The 19,518-nt window shown below is 43.5% G+C and overlaps 1 protein-coding gene across 5 annotated transcripts in view; it reads right to left on the reverse strand.

Annotated features, from left to right (window-relative positions):
* The window catches only part of adgrb2 (adhesion G protein-coupled receptor B2), a 930,376-nt gene that overhangs the window by 650,340 nt on the left and 260,518 nt on the right, over positions 1-19,518 (reverse strand). For all 5 annotated transcript variants that reach the window (XM_080211622.1, XM_080211621.1, XM_080211620.1 and 2 more), the window contains one exon: positions 11,470-11,553. In XM_080211622.1, coding sequence (XP_080067748.1) covers positions 11,470-11,482 — 13 coding nt within the window. In that variant the 5' untranslated portion in view covers positions 11,483-11,553. The remainder of the gene's footprint in view (positions 1-11,469; positions 11,554-19,518) is intronic.

Here is a 19,518-nt window from a genome sequence, read left to right on the forward strand (position 1 = left end):
AGGTAGGGGCTGTCATAACATTGGATGCAATGACAATGGCACCCTTCTGGCACCAACCTGCCTCACCTGTTACTGCTGTAATTTTACCAGATGTCAATCAGCCATGCTCACCAATGGGCCAATTAGTAACCACTTAACAGTCTCCGCCAGCTACTGCTGAGATTTTACCTGAGGCAGGAGAGGCTCAGTAAAACCTGGTGAGCCTTGGTAACAGGCAGAGCTACTAGAGCCTCTCTGAAGGGGCAACCTGTTTCTATCAAAGGCCATTCCTCTAAGCTTCAAATCCCCTTCATTTCTCTACCTATCCTATTCCAACCTTCCCCACTCCCCAATCCCAGTCGACCATCTCTCTGACCCTCAAGGGTTAGACCCAGACTCACCATAAATCCAACAATCAAGACAAAAATGACGAGAGACTCAAAGAAGTGAAGCTCTCAGATTGAAATGAGATGCAACGTTCCACAGCTTTTTCTGCCCTATTTAAGGTGACCTAACAGTTAGATGACCTAACTGGCATTCCAGAAATGTGACATTTGGAGCCCTCTGTGATAAGGTGTAATTGAGATGAGTGACCCAAACTAGTTCTGTGCTCCAATTTCTGATGTGACATACTAATGACCAATCAGGTGTTTGTGGTCAATAAGTGATGCCCTTTGGCCCATTATTCGTGACAAATCTGCTGAACACATGGCTGGCTTACATTGATGGAACACCATATAACTGTGCAACTGTATTTCCTTCACCATTCACAAAGTCTACATTCTTAAGAAGTTTATTTATTAGTTACAAGTAAGGCTTATTATGAAATTCCCCTCCACACCAGGGGAATGGAGGTCACCACCCTATGGCACTGTTCAGGTCAATGCGCATAACCAGCACGCCTTTCAGACTGTGGGAGGAAACCGGAGCACCCAGAGGAAACCCATGCATACACGGGGATAACGTGCAGACGCCACACAGACAGTGACCCAAGTCAGGAATAGAATTCTGGTCCCTGGCACTGTGAGGCAGCAGTATTAACTACTGTCCCACGTGCCATTCCTGAATGTTACTCTTGAAATGCAGTGACTGTGATGTCAAATTGCTGAGTTCTAGGTATCCCTTTAACAGCATAATTAAGGCATTGGTTTTCAGTGACTTTCTTCCCTAGAAGGTCTTCCTCCTTTCTAAGTAAAGTCATTCGTGTTTTTTTGCAGCAATAACAAGTCAGAGAACACCTCCAGAAGGGGCCCTTAGCCCTGCAGTGCGCTCCACCCACACTGCCTCAGACCTCTCCTGATCAGATGTGCTGTTACTTTCGTTCTGAGCCAGCGCTGTTACTATGGTCAAGAAAAATGGTGGGCCTTCATTTTTATTTCTGGGTAGAATTCAATGCTCCCTTTCTCAAAGGCTTCGTCACACCTATAATCTCATGATATGAAGGTTGAGAGTAGTTCCTCCTGTTGTTCTCCAGTCTACCCCAATACTTTCGATCCTATAGTTTTTGCGGTGGACATTCCTATCCTCCACCCTTGAGTCCCATCACTTGTGACATGTCTCTGCCCCATGTGAACCTCTGCCTACCTGTCTGGGGCTGTCTGCATGGTTACTTACTGAGAAGAAACCTAAGTACCCCCTCCCCTTCACCAAGGTGAGCTTCACATTCCTCAACCTCTATCCGTCCTCCCCCCCATCATCCATTTCCTATCTCCACGTGACAAATGCCTCCAGTTACAATCACCATTCCATCCACCACCCTGTACAGAGACAGTCCAGCGAGCCCAGAGACATGACTGTGAGGCAGCCCTGCCACCAAACAATGCTTTTTCCCTCTGGAAGATACAATGCTTGCTCATCCCTGCAGCTAGCTAGAGTACATTATATTCCCATTGATTCCTCCAGCTTCATGCCCTCTGAACCCCTAGATTGTCTCCTGTCTGCCTGTTTTCTGTGATTTCTTTCCACACCACCAAGGGAGTGCCTGTACTCTGTGACTCCTGACTACAAAACCCAGAACAGTTACAGAGTCTTACCAGTTGCTTTTACAGAGTTCCCCATTGCAATGAGAAATAGTGTCCCCTCCTAAAACCCCACTCCACCACATCCCACCTACTGAGTCTCCATGTAACACATCTCTCATATGCCGCGCTAACTACACTCTCCTTACTTGCTATGTCAGAATCTGCATGCATCCTCTTCCAGTTGAAAATGTGGTATCCCATTGACCCCTTGTTTGTCAGCCTTTCATGTACCCTTGTCGTGCTGCAGCTTTCCAGCCCTTAGTCAACCCTCTGCCTTCCAGTTTTCCTCATCCTCCTCCACCTCCTTGCCCTTCTCACAGTCCTTACACAGCCTCTCCTCTCTGTAGGCCTCCTTTTTTCACCCTTCCCCTTTACAGCTGTTGCACAGCCTCCCCTTCCCATTTTCCCCTGGTGTTCATCATCCCCACTCTTCCCTCATACTTCACCATTGATTGCAATGCTTGTGCACAATGCAGCCATACATGCACATCAGGTGGATGTGGGACATTTGAGGGCTTGGGCAGCCAGAGGTCTGCCAGAGCCAAGGAGACAGCCAGCCAGATGCCCCTAGCCAGGTGCTATGCCGCTGGGATCAGTTCAGAAGCTGCTGAAATTTAAGATGCAGAGCCAGGACTGCAGAAGCGGATGTCAGCAACATTACTGAAATTGCAAGGCTACCAGGAGGAGTTCCGCAGCCTTCAGGTGCAAGAGATAGTGCCGGTATTGAGTGGCATCCAGGCCAACACTGCAAGGGTGTCGGCTGCAGTGGAAGGCCTGGAGGAGAAAATGTTAGCCATGGCGGCAGGGTCTAAGGCATGGCTGAGCCTCACAGGATCAAGGCAAGGGGTTTGGGAGCATGGCCAAGTCTCAGAGGGCAATGGTGCGGGCCTCGGGAGCATGCTGGAGACACAGGGAGCCATGCCTGTGGCCTTGGAGAATGTGGCCCAATCACAGCAGGCAAATGTGGAGGGGTCTGAGAACTTGGCCCAGTCACAGTGGGCTATCACTGAGTGGTTCCAGAGCTTGATCCAGACTCAGAGGGCAAACGCTGAGGGGTTCCATAGTTTGATCCAGGCTCAGAGAGCTATCACTGAGGCTTGCGTACCATGTTGCAGGCAATGTTGGACCTCCAGGACTGGTAGTGTCATGTGGAAGTCTCACAACACCAGGTTAAAGACCAACAGGTTTATTAGGTAGCAAAAGCCACTGGAATGCCTCCATTAAATAAACCTGTTAGACTTTAACCTGTTGTTGTGAGACTTCTTACTGTGTTTACTCCAGTCCAATGCTGGCATCTCCATATCGAGTCAAGTGGTGCAGAAACTTCCGGACCTCAGTCCCAATTCCCCTCCATCCCATGGAGTGGCCCAGGGAGCCCATGGCCACCTCGATGGAGGAGGAAAAGCTGGATCCCAAGCTTGAGCCTTCCACCTGGGAGACCCTGGCTGTCCCCAACTCTTCCAAATCCCCCCCCCCACCTTCCTATTACCAGTGCATCTCATAGGCACCAGGCCGATCAGCGTGGCATATCTACGTCCATGACACTAGAAAGTCGGCTGGGGCTCTCCAGGTCTTGGCCCTCTGGAGGACACCTGCCATAGGGTGCGGAATACGGCTGACCACCTCCACATCTGATGTGCATCCTGGGAGATGACATAGATGTAGAAGTAGATAACGAAAGATTAAGAAGTTGCAGGGTCACCAAGAGGGCATGGTTGAAGACAAACACCATAGTTAGGTGTAGGGACTGTAAATAATCTCTGGTAAATGTTCTTGCACCCCACAGCTGTGACTCCTCAGTCTCTGATTTGCTTCCCGCAGGGATTTTCATGCCCAACTGTAGCCATTGAGGGTCAGAGCATTGTTCAGCGAGAGGGAGGCCCTTTGGCTTACAGACTGTGCACCACAAAGCCTCCCACCAGAGTTGAGCAGACCCAAGTATCAAGCTCCAGTACCGTGGTACCACAAGTGCTTAACCAAAATGCTATTGGGGTTATGGGGTCACCGACTCCCACACATGATGTGGGACTGAGTAATCTGAGCTCCTCTACCCCATTCCCCGCCAGGCCGCCAAGTGGTCCCCACAGTGTGGGGTCCTGAAGGCCCACAGTGACAGGCAGCCTACCATTACTTACTCATCACCCACCGGATCCTAAGACTGCCTCCAAGCATCAGCCCCCCACCCCAGGACATTGGACCACATTCAACCGAACCTCACTCAGATATGGGGTCAGGCACCAGTTTGCAGAGAACAGATAGAGAGTCAGACTTGTGTTGCACTAGGGTAGCATAACGGTGTGCCGCATAGCAAGTCATCCTGACCGTCCTGCTTAGACACAAAGACCACTAACAAGGCCAACCCAAGCCCCTCACCCTGGTGTGATTTAAATGGAATCTTGGTCGGGAGTGTGAACAAGGTGTAGAGGTGGAAGTGGTGGTTGTGGGGGTGGGGGTGTTGAAGGACCTCAGGAGGATAGTGGTTGGAGCTGCTGAATCTCAAAACTCGTAGTGGGAGAACCTAGTGGTGATGAGGGACTACCTTGCCGTCCTGCCCTGCCTTGCCGTACTTTTGCAACTGCCTCTTCCGTCACATCCTCCTCAGGGGAGTCCGCCTGGTCCTCCTCCTCTTCCTTCTTCAGGATGTTGCCCCGCTGCTGCACAGGTTGTGCAGCACACAGCAGACCACTACCATGTGGGAGACACTCAGGGGATTGTACTGGAGTGCCATGTTGTAGTCCAATGCACTGATTGATGATGGTCCGGATGGCAGCAAGGGCTTGTTTTTAGCACGTCTCTGCCTGGCGTTATCAGCCACAGTGGGTAACACTTATCCCCCATGAGGAAACCCAGCAGCCAGGAGTGATCCTTCCAGCCAAGTAGGATGCAGCTATTGGGCATGCTCTCTGGGTGCCATGCGCACACTTGCATGATATTCATCCGCTGGTTACAGACTAATTGGATATTCAGGGAGTGGAACCCCTACCGACTGATTCAACAGGGCCCAAAGAGCGATGCTAGTTCCTTCAATAACCCCCTATACATAGCTCATCCAGGCACTGATAATGGGCCCTGTTGGGCCCTGGCGATGTCGAAGTGGTGGCCTGCTCAGACGTTTAGGGCATCCGTCACCTTACAGGAGCACTTGTATGCAGAGGACTGCAAGATGCTGCAGAGGTCACCGCTGGTAGCATGGAAGGATCTGGTGGCATAGCAGTTGAGGGCCGGTGTAACCTTTACTGCCAAAGGGTGTATTCCTGCCCCAAGAGGTGCCAGATCTGCTGTGGCACATGGCATCCCGCAGGTCATTAAAAGACATGAGGGTCCTGCAGGCCGTCTCTGCATACTGGCACTGGCTGGCAGCCCCCGTCCTCCTGCTGCAGCCTCTCGCCTGGGTTGCCCTCGCCATGGGCACCCATATCCTTCCTCTGCCACAACAGCCGCAAGTGGAACTCCAATGCAAATTCCTTTTTTTTGAGGGGTGGGAGGGAGTGAGAGAACATGAGAAACAGTCAGTAAGGTTATCCATGTGGGGTCTCTCATTCCCATCCATCAAACCATGTCCCTTTGGGTCTGGATGATGGCAACTCAACAGCATCCCTTGGAGTATCATGTGCCCCATCAATGGACTGCTGACCATTATCATGACAGCCACGAAGAGCATAAAGGTGGCTGTGAGGGAGTCCCCATTGGAGCATAGACCTGCATGAATCCACTTGGATACCTGGTGCACAGGTTTTGAGAAATGGCTTGGAGTTCAGGCAGCGGAGCAGCACACTCGTGACTATCACAAAATGAATTGCCATTGTAGGCAGCACTGCAGAGTCCATGCAGTGTGAACAGCATGTTAACACCTGCAAATCTTTCTTGATTTGGGCAGCTGCCCGGCCTGTTTCTTGTTACTGTTAGTACAGCATGGGCTGGAATGTCAGCAATACACCACAGAGTCTGTTCAGCAGGCAAATAGTAGGCAAATGATGTGGGTATGCCGGTGTTGGACTGGCATAAACACAGTAAAAAGTCTGACAACACCAGGTTTTAGTCCAACCGATTTATGCGGATGAATGAACATCGCTCGACAATCACTAGGCAAGACTGTTCCCTTCCTGTTGGCGAACACTTCAGTGGTCACGAGCATTCAGCCTCTGACCTTCGGATAAGCATTCTCCAAGGTGGCCTTCACGACACACGACAGCGCAGAGTCGCTGAACAGAGACTGATAGCCAAGTTCCGCACACATGAGGACGGTCTCAACAGGGATCTTGGGTTCATGTCGCACTATCTGTAACCCCCGTGACTTGCCTGGGTTTGCAAAACCTCACTCACTGTACTGTCTGGAGACAATACACATCTCTGTAACCTATGATCAGTGCTCCTTCCACTCACATTGTCAGCCACTTCAGGTCTTGAACAGCAGGTTAGGTGTAAGGATTCGCATTCTAATCAGTAATCTCTAAACTGTCTGTGCTTTATATGCTCTGTCTGAGGCCAGAACTCTCCATTCACCTGACGAAGAGGGAAACCTCGAAAGCTTGTGAGTATTATCAAATAAATCGGTTGGACTAAAACCTGGTGTTGTCAGACTTTTTACAATAGGCAAATGACAGGGTAACCAGTGTGACATGCATGGGAGTTGGGACTCTACCAGAGGAAAAGTGCACGACACAAGCCCCATTTTTAGCTTTGTTCATTGTTTTCCGAGTTCGCCAAGCTGGTTGCTGGGAGCGGCACGGTGGTAAAATCACACCCATTCTCTGACTGATCCCGGCTATAAATAACTTGGCCCAGTTTAACCACAGCTTCTTAAACCAAATTCTTCTCTCCTGGTAGTACCAATAGCAAGTAATCCACACTAACGTCATATTCCACTCTAACTTGTTAGAACACTAACTGGAATACCGTTATTGGAATAATTAATCAGTTTCACAGCAGTTTTGAGTAAAAGAAGTGCACATTAAAGACTTCTTGTATTTTCCTTCCGAGATAACAGACATGATTGCAGTTGCATCAACAATGAAAGTTAAGTTCTGAATTTCCAACTTTTCATAGAATCATCATAGAATCCGTACAGTGCAGAAGGAGGTCATTTGACCTATTGAGTCTGCACCGAAAACAATCCCATCAAGGCCCTATCCCCATAACGACACATATTTACCCCATTAATCCCTGGGACACAATGGGGCAATTTAGCATGGCCAATGCAGCCAACTTGCACATCTTTGGATTCTATTTCTACTGTAGGTGCCTGAATAAAAGCTTCAACCTTATTACTCTCATCTTCTATGTGCTGTTTTTATTGTTCTCTGACTGAGTACAATTTTTGATCTTTCTGCTTCATAACACCAATTTCTGAACATAAATCTATTATAGGCACATTCAAGGATCTCCAAGTGTCAGAACAAGCTTTAGATCTGCCACGTACTTGATCCAGTGTGCGGTTGTTGCCTGGTGCTTTACTGTCTCCTTCTGCATGCCATCTGGACATGACTGACTTTCCCACAGGCATAGCACTTGGTCTGGAAATTAGGGCATTTAAATGTTGGTGGCGACCAGGCAACAGTAGCATCTAAATGTCTGACTCCAGAACTTTCCAGTCCTCCCGCAGCGGGTCTTTCTGCCATTGGCCACGATTGGGATCCTCTGGTCCCATTGAAGTATAAAGCGTTTTGCATGGCATACCTATCCCACCACCAGGGAATCCATGACAGGATCAACCTTGCAGTAGCAGAAGATCCTGCAGGTAGGAAGGACTGTGAACCTGAATGGTCTGGCCTAGATCTTGTTAAAATCTAGGGCGGTACAGTGGCACAATAGTTCGCACTGCTGCCTCACATTGCCAGGTACCTGGGTTCAATTCCAGTCTTGGGTGCCTATGTGGGGTTTGCACGTTCTCCAGGAACTCTTCAAATGCAGACAATGAAAATATAACAAAGCTTACTCTAATTTATAAATCAAAGAAAGGGGTTAATAAAGAAACTTCATTACTCCAATCTTGGGGCCTCACCCTGGATTACTCCAAGCTCCCCACAATTCCAAACAGGTTCTTATTTATAGGGAGTCATAGTCATAGAGGCATCGAGATTTACAGCATGGAAACAGGCCCTTCGGCCCAACTTGTCCATGCTGCCCTTTTATAATCCCCTTAGAGAGTGGTGAAGAAGGCATTTAGCATGCTTGGTTTCATAGGTCAGAATATTGAATACAGGAGCTGGGACGTCTTGTTGAAGTTATTCAAGACATTGGTAAGGCCACACTTGGAATACTGTGTACAATTCTGGTCATCCTATTATAGAAAGGATATTATTAAACTAGAAAGAGTGCAGAAAAGATCTACTAGGATGCTACCAGGACTTGGTGGTTTGAGTTATAAAGAGAGGCTGGATAGACTGGGACTTTTTTCTCTGGAGCTTAGGAGGCTCAATTTTCAAGCGGGAATTGGATTATTATCTGAAAAGAAAGGACACGTAGGACAACCAGAAGAAGGTGGGGGAGTGGCACCATTTCAACTGCTCCTTCAGAGAAAGAGGCACAAAGGGCTGAATGGGCTTATTCAGTGCTGTAACCATTTTTTGAATCTATGATTTATAGCAAAATACTAAATAAAGGAACTCCAACTGTGTCCCTACTGTGCGGTGACAGAAAAATTCATTAAACCCATTTATCCATTAATCACTGAGAGTATTTTCCTTATCTTAAAAAGCAGCTGTAATAGGTCTTTTAGAAAATTAGTTTTCGTATAAGACACTACTATGCATGCCCTTTGAAGATTAGTCTCAAGCATTTTGTAACTTGTATTTCATTAACAAATTGCTTTACACCTGTCACTGTGATTCTCAACTCATCCTAAACTTTTCTGCCTCAAGTCTTTGTAATCAGCCAAAATAAAACTGTTTTAGTTGCTTTAAGTTATCATTCCAGCTGATGATTGCATGTGGCTGTACTGCTTTGCATTGAACTGACTGGTTTATATTAACAGTTTTCTATCCCACTGAAAAAGCTGCCATTTGCTGTGAAACACTGATATGCTAATATAAAAGTTGAAAAGTTAATTATTACCTTAAAAATCTAAAACAAGTGATTTTCTTAAGTATGAAAAATGCTTCAGGTAACTTCAAAACAACCCTGACATATGAACCCAAAAGATAATTAATCATAAGTAGACTTAGCTAGAACTTTAAATGGTGAACACTCAGCCAAAGACTAACAGAGGAAGATGCACTTCACTATTCAATTTCTCAATAATTGTTTCGTAAAGTTTTCCTAATTTCTTGTACCTAATGAAGACAAGCATCTTAACAATGAAATGCCAATTCATCCATATACTAAAGAGGATCGATTTGCATTTATATAATGCTTTTCATGTCAATCTGACGTCTCAAAGCACTTTACAGCCAACTGGGTATTTTTGAAAGGTAGTAACTGTTATAATGCAGGAAATGTGGCACTGATTTTACATAAATAGTAATCCAGTAATGACTAGATAATCCATTTTTATTATGTTGATAAATATTAACCTGGAGACAAGAGAACTCCCCAACTTTTCTTCAAAATAGTGCCATTAGATTGTTTACATGTACCAGAACAGGCAGAAGGAGCCTCAATTTAATGTCTCATCCAAAAAGTGGAACCACTAAAAGTGCACGGTAGCACAGTGGTTGCCTCACAGCGCCAGGAACCAAGGTTTGATTCCTGGCTTGAGTCATTCACTGTCTTTGCGGAGTCTGTATATTCACCCCGTATCTGAGTGGGTTTCTTCCGGATGCTCCTGTTTTCTCCCACAGTCCGAAAGACATGCTGGTTAAGTGCATTGGCCATGCTAAATTCTCTCTTGGTTTGCCTGAACAGACGCCAGAGTATGGCGACTAAGAGATTTTCATCGTGACTTCATTGCAGTGTCAATGTAAGCCTACTTGTGACTAATAAACAAACAAATAAAAAGTGCAGCACACATTCAATACTCACTGTAGTATGAACTGTGATTTTTGTGTTCAGGTCCAAGATTGAAACTTGAACCCATAATCTTGAGACTCAGAGGTGAAAGTGGTATCAACTGAGCCACATCTGACACACTATGATACATTTTGAAAACATCCTTCCAATTCAGCAGATATGTCACACAGGAACTAGTGATAATTAAACAGCCTCCCAGTGTACAATACTTCTTAAAATCATGTCCCTAGTTAGTTTCTAACAGTTGTAATTTTTATGTCTGTTTTGATTGCGCAAAGAAGCAAGAATTAGCCCCAAATCATGGTAGCCATACATCCAGACATGACCCAACATTGCTAGTTGTAGTCTTAACTGTAGATTTCCAAAATGCTTTTCCAAGGATGAAGAATCCAAAAAAGACCACTAACATAAGAGCAGGATTTAGGGAACACAGTGTTAAGTGGTTACAGACATCCCTGATTTCACTAGGCATACTCATCTGATGCCAACAGAATAAAAGCCAATTGGACCTCTTATAAAATCATGGAAGAAGAGGAAAGAAGTTTTGAAATGGTATCAGAGCTGCTTGCATTGTTAGGAGGCCACAGCCATGCAGGGTTAAGAGAACAGAAATTTAAGGTTCTCATCAGGTCAGCCAGCTACCTCCAGAGACTGTGGCGCCTTTGGCACAGAGAACTTCACACTCCAGAATGCCTGCTCCTGCAGGGCCCAGCTCCTGAAACGGGAAACATTGCAGAAGCAGGGCAGGCTGAATAGTCTTCAGATTCACCTAGGATAAATAGTAGATCACGGCCCAACAGTTTTACAGTTTATTAAAACATCAAAAGAATTAACAAACATCAAATTCTTCATCTTATTTGAGAAGGAGACAAAAGTTATGGAGCTGCAAAAAAATTTGAGATCCCAGAGACTCAGCAATTAGTGTTTTTTTTGTTCATTCATGGTCTGTGGGCATTTATCGCCCATCCTCCTAATTGCCCTTGAACTGTGTAGTTTGCTAGGGCCATTAGAGAGGGCATTTAAGAGTTAACCACATGTAGGTCAAACCAGGCAAGGATTGGCAGATTTTGTTACTTAAGCACATTAGTGAGCCCGATAGGTTTTTATGACAATCGCCAATGGTTTCATGATCGTCATTAGACTTTTAATTCCAGATTTTTATTGATTTTAAATTTCACCATCTGCCATGGTGGGATCCAAACCCAGGTCCTGAGCATTACCCGGCGTCTCTGGAATACTAGTCCAGTGACAATACCACTATGTCACTACCACCCTTTTGTTTCTAGGCTCCAATTCTTAACTTGACAAAGAGATCAATTCTTGCAAATGTGGGAGTGTTGCAACCATGAAGAGAGCAACAATTTAACCTACATTAAAAGTAAGTTCTCAATCTTAATTACAGATAGGAAACTGGCAACCTATGGCTTCTTTTGTAAAATCATATTTTGGCAACAAAACTTAAGAGTTGAGTTACAGCTTTGGAACTAATAACATTCTAACACAGTAAATTCAATAAAATTACCAATTTGTGCCATAAATGTTCCAGAGTCATCAGCTGATCTTGGATGCTGCCTTCTAATTTTCCGTTGTATCTTAATTTCACTTCCTGAAAAAAGAAGATAAACCCATTTAACCCTTTGAACTATGCTGACTTAAAATCCAAAAATAAGAGCTTTAATATTTTTAGTAAATTAAAATGTATTTTGCAGGACAATTCACTATAAAATGGAGCATACCATTTCATCCTCGAACAAGACTTTAAGCCTTAGTCAGAGTACTGTCCAATTTTCTCTCCTCAAAGGTGGTATTTTTGAAAGGGTGCTGATGAGGTCCACAAGAAACACTTGCAATTCAAATCATGTTAGTTAGTTTGAGAAGCCTAAAGAGCTTGGACTCTATACTTAAGACAAGAGTTGATTTAGGAATAACATGACTAAAATTCATAAGGAAATGAAGGATTAAGGTGGTCTTTGTTTAGGCTAATTGTTTGAACTACATTGTTTAGGGGGAGACGAGGCTAGGTGGGGGAGCGAGTCAAAATAGGTCTCCTCCAGTCCATCAATTCAACGTTTATACGGTGAGAATATAACGTTCATCAACAAATAGCCACTTCTCTAATTTAACTGAAAAATGATCTGCCCACTAATCTCATTACACATCAACCCCATTTTCCATAACACGGTTCTTGCATAACCTACTTCACGCTGTACCTCCCTCCCATGAGTTTTATACTTGACTGAAATTTCGATAGAACAGATTGTCTTTAGAATATAGCTCTCCTTCTTACAGTATATTTTTTATCATACATCCCTTTCTATTGCATGCCATTTTCAATGTGGGCCCCCTTTAATACATATTTCTCCTTTGAGCACGTATCTCTCTACATAACCTGGTTCTCTTAACGCAACAAAGACTTCCTCTACATTGCTTTACTTTGATACACTGTTAAGACTGTGATGAGAGGAGTGCACTGTCTGCTTCTAGTTCCGTGACTGCGTAGGTCACAACACATATTTAAATGATTTACGCAGCTAGCTACACCATAGTGTCATAGAAAAGTTATGCACAGAAAGTGGCCATTCAGCCCATTGTGTCTGCACAGGTCAAAAAAGAAAAAATAGCTATCCATTCTCATTCCATCTCCCAACACCTGGTCTGCAGCCTTGCAAGTTGCAGCGTTTCAGGTGCAGATCCAGGTACCTCTTTAAGTGAGTTGAGGGTTTCTGCTTTCACCACCAAACCAAGCAGTGAATTTCAAACACCCACCCTCATCTGGCTGAAGGTTTCTTTTTGTTATGTCCCCTCTAATCCTTCTGCCAATCACCTTAAATCTGGAATTGACCTCTGCATCAGCAAGTTGGGGGAAGGGAAGATTAAAACGATGGAAAGTATTATGGTTAATGGAAAGCAAAGCAGCAGGTTAGCATGTGGGGAGAAGGTTTCAACTGCATCAAAAATCAGGAAAAAAATTAAAAGGAAAATTCAGGAGATGTTATTAATGGAGGTGTTAAGATTCAAGAAGAAGGTACAAAAACTAGCATATGGGCACTTTATCTGAATGCTCGTAGCATTCGAAACAAGGTAAATGAGTTGATGGCACAAATCATTGTGATTTGGTAGCCATTATGGTTGCAGGATGATCATGATTGGGAGTTAAATATCCAGGGATATCAGACTGTTTGGAAGGACAGCCAGGAAGGTAAAGGAGGTGGTGTAGCTTTAATATTTAAGGAAGGCTTCAGGGCTTAGAGAGAAATGATATCGGTTCTATGGAAAAAAAGATTGAATCCATATAGGTGGAAATTAGAAATAGTAAAGAGAAAAAGGTCTATAGGCCACCAAATCATAACATCAAGGTGGGGCGAGAAATAAACAAAGAAATAACTGACGCATGTAAAAATGGTATAGCAATTATCATGGGGGATTTTAATCTACATGTTAATTGGTCAAACCAAGTTGGTCAGGGTGGCCTTGAGGAAGAGTTCATGGAATGTATCCCTGATGGTTTCTTGAACAGTATGTAATGGAAACTATGAGGGAGCAAGCTATCCTAGATCTGATCCTGTGTAATGACAGTAAGAAGTCTCACAACACCAGGTTAAAATCCAACAGATTTATTTGGCAGCACCAGCTTTCGGAACAGTGCCCCTTCATCAGGTGAGTGGGAGTTGTGTTCACAAACAGGGCATAGATAAACACAAATTCAATTTACAAGATAATGGTTGGAATGTGAACCTTTACAGGTAATCAAGTCTTCAAGGTACAGACAATGTGAGTGGAGACAGAGTTAAGCACAAGTTAAAGAGGTTATTGTCTCCAGCCAGGACAGTTAGTGAGATTTTGCAAGCCCATGCAAGGGTTACAAATAATGTGATATGAACCCACACAACCTCAAACAGACCATTATGCACAGCAAACTACCCAGCTTTCAGGAGAACAGTGACTACAACACCACACAACCTGCCAGCACACAGCCCTGTTCTGCAAAACATGCCAGATCATCTACACGATGCCATCATCTCACGTGAGAACACTATCTATCAGGTACACGTGTCATACTCCTGCGACTCGGCCAACATTTCTACCTGATATGCTGAGGGAAAGGATATCCCGAGGCATTGTGCACTGGGGAGACCATGCAGATGCTACGACAATGGATGAGTGAACACTGTTCGACAACCATCAGGCAGGAGTGTTCCCTTCCAAAAGGGGAATACTTCAGCAGTCATGGGCATTCAGCCTCTGATCTTCAGGTAAGTGTTCTCCAAGGCAGCCTTCACGACACCCAACAACGCAGAATCGCTGAGCTGAAACTGAATGCTAAATTCCACACACAGTCACACTATCTGTAACCCCCATGACTTGCCTGGGCTTGCAAAATCTCACTAACTGTCCTGGCTGGAGACAATAAACACCTCTTTAACTTGTGCTTGGCCCTCTCTCCATTCACATTGTCTGTATCTTTAAGACTTGATTACTGTAAAGACTCACATTTCAACCATTATCTTGTAAATTGAGTTTGTGTCTATCTATGCCCTGTTTGTGGACACAACTCCCACTCACCTGATGAAGGGACAATGCTCCGAAAACTTGTGCTGCCAAATAAACCTGTTGAACTTTAACCTGGTGTTTGTTGTGAGACTTCTTTTTGTGCTTACCCCAGTCATTCGCTGGCATCTCCACATCCTGTGTAATGAGACAGGAATAATTAATGATCTTACAGTTAGGGATCCTAGTATGGTTGAATTTAAAATGCAGATGGAATGTGAGAAGGTAAAATTCAATACCAGTGTATTGTGCTTAAACAGAGGAGACTTCAATGAAATGAGGGAGGAGTTGGCTCAGGTAGACTGGGAGCAAAAACTTTATAGTGGGACAATTGAGGAACAGTGGAGCATTTTCCAAATGATTCTTCACAGTGCTCAGCAAAAGTATACACCAGTGTTAAGGAATAACAGTAGAAAAAGAGATAATCGGCCATGGATATCTAAGGAAATAAAGGAGGGTATCAAATTGAAAGAAAATGCATACAAAGTGGCAAAGATTAGTGGGAAACTAGAGGATTGGAAAACTTTTAAAGGTCAACAAGAAACCATGAAAAAAGCCGCAAAAAGAAAATTAAGACGGATTATGAGACTGGCTTAATCTCATAATTAGTTTTTATAGTCTGAGCTAGCTTACCAGCTCAGACTATAAAAACAGATAGCAAAAGTTTCTACAAATACATAAAATGAAAAGGAATGGCGAAAGTCAATATTGGTCTTCTAGAGGATGAGAAGGGGGATATAATAACTGGAAATGAGGAAATGACCGAGGCATAGAACATAGAACAATACAGCATAGTACAGGCCCTTCAGCCCTTGATGTTGTGCCAAGCTTTATCCAATACCAAGATCAAGCTATCCCACTTCCTATCATTCTGGTGTGCTCCATGTGCCTCTCCAATATCTGCTTGAAAGTTCCTAAAATCCGACTCCATTATCACAGCAGGCAGTCCATTCCACACCCCAATCACTCTCTGAGTAAAGAACCTACCTCGGACATTCCTCCAATATCTCCCACCATGAACGTTATAGTTATGCCCTCTAGTAACAGCTACATCCATCCAAGGAAATAGTCTCTAAAGTCCACTCTATCTATCCGTCTCATCATCTTATAAACCTCTGTTAAGTTGCCTCTCATCCTCCTCCGCTCTAAAGAGAAAAGTACTAGTTCCCTCAACCTTTCCTCATAAGACCTACCTCCCAAACCAGGCAGCATCCTGATAAATCTCCCCTGCACTCTCTCCAATGCTTCCACATCCTTCTTATAGTGAGGTGACCAGAACTGCACACAATATTCCAAATGTGGTGTCACCAAGGTCCTGTACATTGAACAGGCAGACACAAATAGCATGCCAAAAATTGATGACAAGAAGGATATGGCAGATGAGGACCTAGGAATGATCACTAAAGAGGTAGTGTTGGACAAGCTAATGGAGCTAAAGGTAGACAAGTCTCCTGACCCTGATGGAATGCATCTCTCAGGGTACAAAAAGAGATGGCGGGCGAAATAGCAAATGCACTAGTGGTAATTTACCAAAATTCACTGAACTCTGAGGTAGGTCTTATAGATTGGAAAACAGCAAATGTGACAACGTTTGAAAAAGCAGGTAGACAAAACGCAAGTAACTTTAGGCTGGGTAGCTTAACTTCCGTTATAGGGAAAATGCTCAAATCAATCACCAAAGAAGAAATAGTGAGACATATGGATATAAATTGTCCCATTGCACAACGCAGCATGGGTTCATGAAGGGCAGGTCATGTTTGACTTAGCTGGTGAAATTCTTTGAAAACATTAAGTGTGCAATGGACAATGGAGAACCTGTGAGTATGAGGTATCTGGGTTTTCAGAAGGCATTTGACAAAGTGCCACATCAAAGGCTGCTGCATAAGATAAAGGTGCATGGTGTTAAGGTAATGTATTAGTATGGATAGAGGTTTGGTTAACTAACAGAAAGCAAACAGTGGGGATAAATGAGTGTTTTTCTGGTTGGCGATCAGTGACTAGTGGTGTACCTTAGGGATCAGTGTTGGGACCACAATTGTTTACAATTTGCATAGACAATTTGGTGTTGGGGACCAAGTCTAAATTCACAGATGACTCAGATCAGTACACAGCAAAGAGTACAGAGGATGCTGAAAGTCTGGAAAGGGATATAGATAGTCTGACAGATGGAGTACAACGTTGGTAAATGTGAAATCATCCATTTTGGAGGAATAAAGCAAAATGGATTTTTATTTAAATGCTAAAAAATTGCAGCATGTTGCTGTGCAGAGGGACCTGAGTGTCCTTGTTCATGAATCACAAGAAGTTGGTTTGCAAGTGCAGTAGGCAATTAAGAAGGCACATGTAATTTTGTCTGTCATTGCCAGACGGATGGTGCTTAAAAACAGAGAGATTATGTTGTAGCTGTATAAGGTGTCGGTGAGGCCACCCCTGGAGTACTGTGTGCAGTTTTGTCTCCTTACTTGAGAAAGGATATACTGATACTAGAGGGGGTGCAGAGGAGATTCACTAGGTTGATTCTGGAGTGGAAAGGATTGGCTGATGAGGAAAGACTGAGTAGATTGCAGCTATACTCATTGGAATTCAGAAGAATGAGGAGAGATCTTATAGAAACGCATAAGATTTTGAAGGGAATAAATAAGATAGAAGCAGGGAGATTGTTTCTACAGGAAATGAAAGTAGAACTCAGGGGCAAGGCCTCATAATAAGGGGGAGCAGATTTAGGACTGAGTTGAGGAGAAACAATTTCACCCAAAGGGTTGTGAATCTGTGGAATTCCCTGTCTAGTGAAGCAGTCGAGGCTACCTCATTGTATGTTTTTAAGGCAAGGACAGATACATTTTTGAACGTAAAGAATTAAAGGTAATGGGAGCTGAGTCCATGAAAAGATCAGCCATATTCTTATTGAATGGCGGAGCAGGCTTGAGGGGCCAGATGACCTGCTCCTAGTTCTTATGTAGAAACAGATCTTTCCTGTCTACTCTATCTTGATCCCTTATAAACTTGTACACTCATTTAAAGTCACCCTCCATCCTCCTCTGTTCTAAGGAGAACAACTCTCGCTATCCAATGTTTCCTTAGATCTGCAATTTTCAAATCCTGGCAATATTCTTGTATCTCTCCTCTACGCTCTCTCCAGAACAATTACACCCGTTCTGTAATGTGATGACAAAAACTCTACACACAATTCCAGCTGTGGCCTAACCAGTATTTTCTCCAGTTCCAGCATTACATCCCTGCTTTTGTATTTTATACATTATCCAATAAATGACGGCATTCAACATAGTTTCTTTACCATCTTAGCCATCCATCCTGCCATCCTCAGGGACCTGTGAGCATGCACTCCAAGGTCTCTCATTTCTTCTACCTCTCTCAATGTTTTCCCATTCTTTGAATATTCCTTTACTTTGTTTGTTTTCCCCAAATGCATTACTACACATTTTTCTGGATTGACTTCCATTTGCCACTTTTCCGCACATTCACCTAAACCACTGATATCATTCTGAAGTCAACAGTTGTCCTCTTCACTATCAATAACTACATGACCATTCTTCTGTCATCTGCTTTTACTTTTCTGACTAGTTTGCCATTTGGGGCTTATCAAATGCTTTATTAAATTCTATGTAGCCAACATCCACTGTACTCCCCTCATTAATCCTCCCTGTTACTTTCTTGAAAATTCAATTAAATTAGTAAGACATAATCTTCCCCAAATAAAACAATGCAGTCTATCACTGATTAATCTGTTCCTTTCTAAGTAACAGTTTATCCTGTCAGACTTAATGATCTATAATCATTGTCTTATCCCTCAAATCTTTTTTAAATGGTACAAGATTTGAAGGCCTTGAATCATTTGATCCGTCACCTATAAGTATCTGGTGAGGATCGGAAAATAATCCTCATTGCATCCACTATTTTACCCAGCTTTCTTTAACAGCCCTCGTGATTTATCTAATTTAAAGGATGGCAGTGATGACAGTCCATCCAATACTTCCTCTCTCATTATGCTTATTCTACCTAATATTACACACTCCTCTTCTTTAACTCGAATACCTATGCCATCTCTCTCTCCTTTGCGAAGACAAAGTACTCATTAAGAGCGCTGTTGACATCACCTGCAATCAAACTTGAAGTTACCTTGTATATCTCTGATGGGCCCTAACTTTTCCTTGGTTATCCTCTTGCTCGGAATGTATTGATAATACAACTTTGGGAGTTCCTTGATTTTACCTGCCAATATTTTTTTCATATCCACTCTTTTTCTAATTTCCCTTTTTTACTTCAATCCTATATTTTCTATACTTCTCTAGTTTTCTCACAGTATTAATTTTGTATGACTAACATAAGCTTTCATTTTCTGCTTTATCTTACCCTGAACGCTTCTGGATTATCAAAGGCTCTATTTTCAGGAGAACAGGCTTTTTTATTTGTGATCACATGATGCTTATGTAATCTCCCATTGATCTGTCAATGATTTTCCTTCAAATAGCTATATCCAGTCCACTTTTGCTACAATCGAGAACTTTTATTGTACTTTTGTCCTATTCCACATGATGCTAAATCTAACTATTATGGTCATATCTCCAAAGTGGTGACCCACTGCAGTATCATTCACTTGCCCTGCTTCATTTCCTAATACTAAATCTATTATGTCTCCTTTTGTTGGGCTTGTTACATGCCCTTGAATGCAGTTTAAGAATGTTGTGCCCCCATTGCTTTTACATTGTTAGTATGCCAGTTGATATTCGGGTAGTTGAGGTTTTCAACTATTATTGCCCTATTGTATTGCACTCAGATATTTGCTTACATATTTGCTTTTTTATCTTCTTTTCACTATTTGGGGTCCATTACTACTCCCAGCACTTTGGCTGCCCCTTTTCTAATTTCTGAGATCAACCCATATGGCTTCATTTGATGAATCATACAGTATATCAGCCCTCCTCACAGCTGTAATTGATATCTTAACCAATAATACAACACCCCCACTGCTTTTACGCTTCTTTCTATCCTGCCTGAAAACTCT

This window comes from Carcharhinus amblyrhynchos, chromosome 24 (genome assembly GCF_965287045.1).
Source record: "Carcharhinus amblyrhynchos chromosome 24, sCarAmb.v2.hapA, whole genome shotgun sequence".
In the NCBI taxonomy this organism is placed as follows: Eukaryota; Metazoa; Chordata; class Chondrichthyes; order Carcharhiniformes; family Carcharhinidae; genus Carcharhinus; species Carcharhinus amblyrhynchos.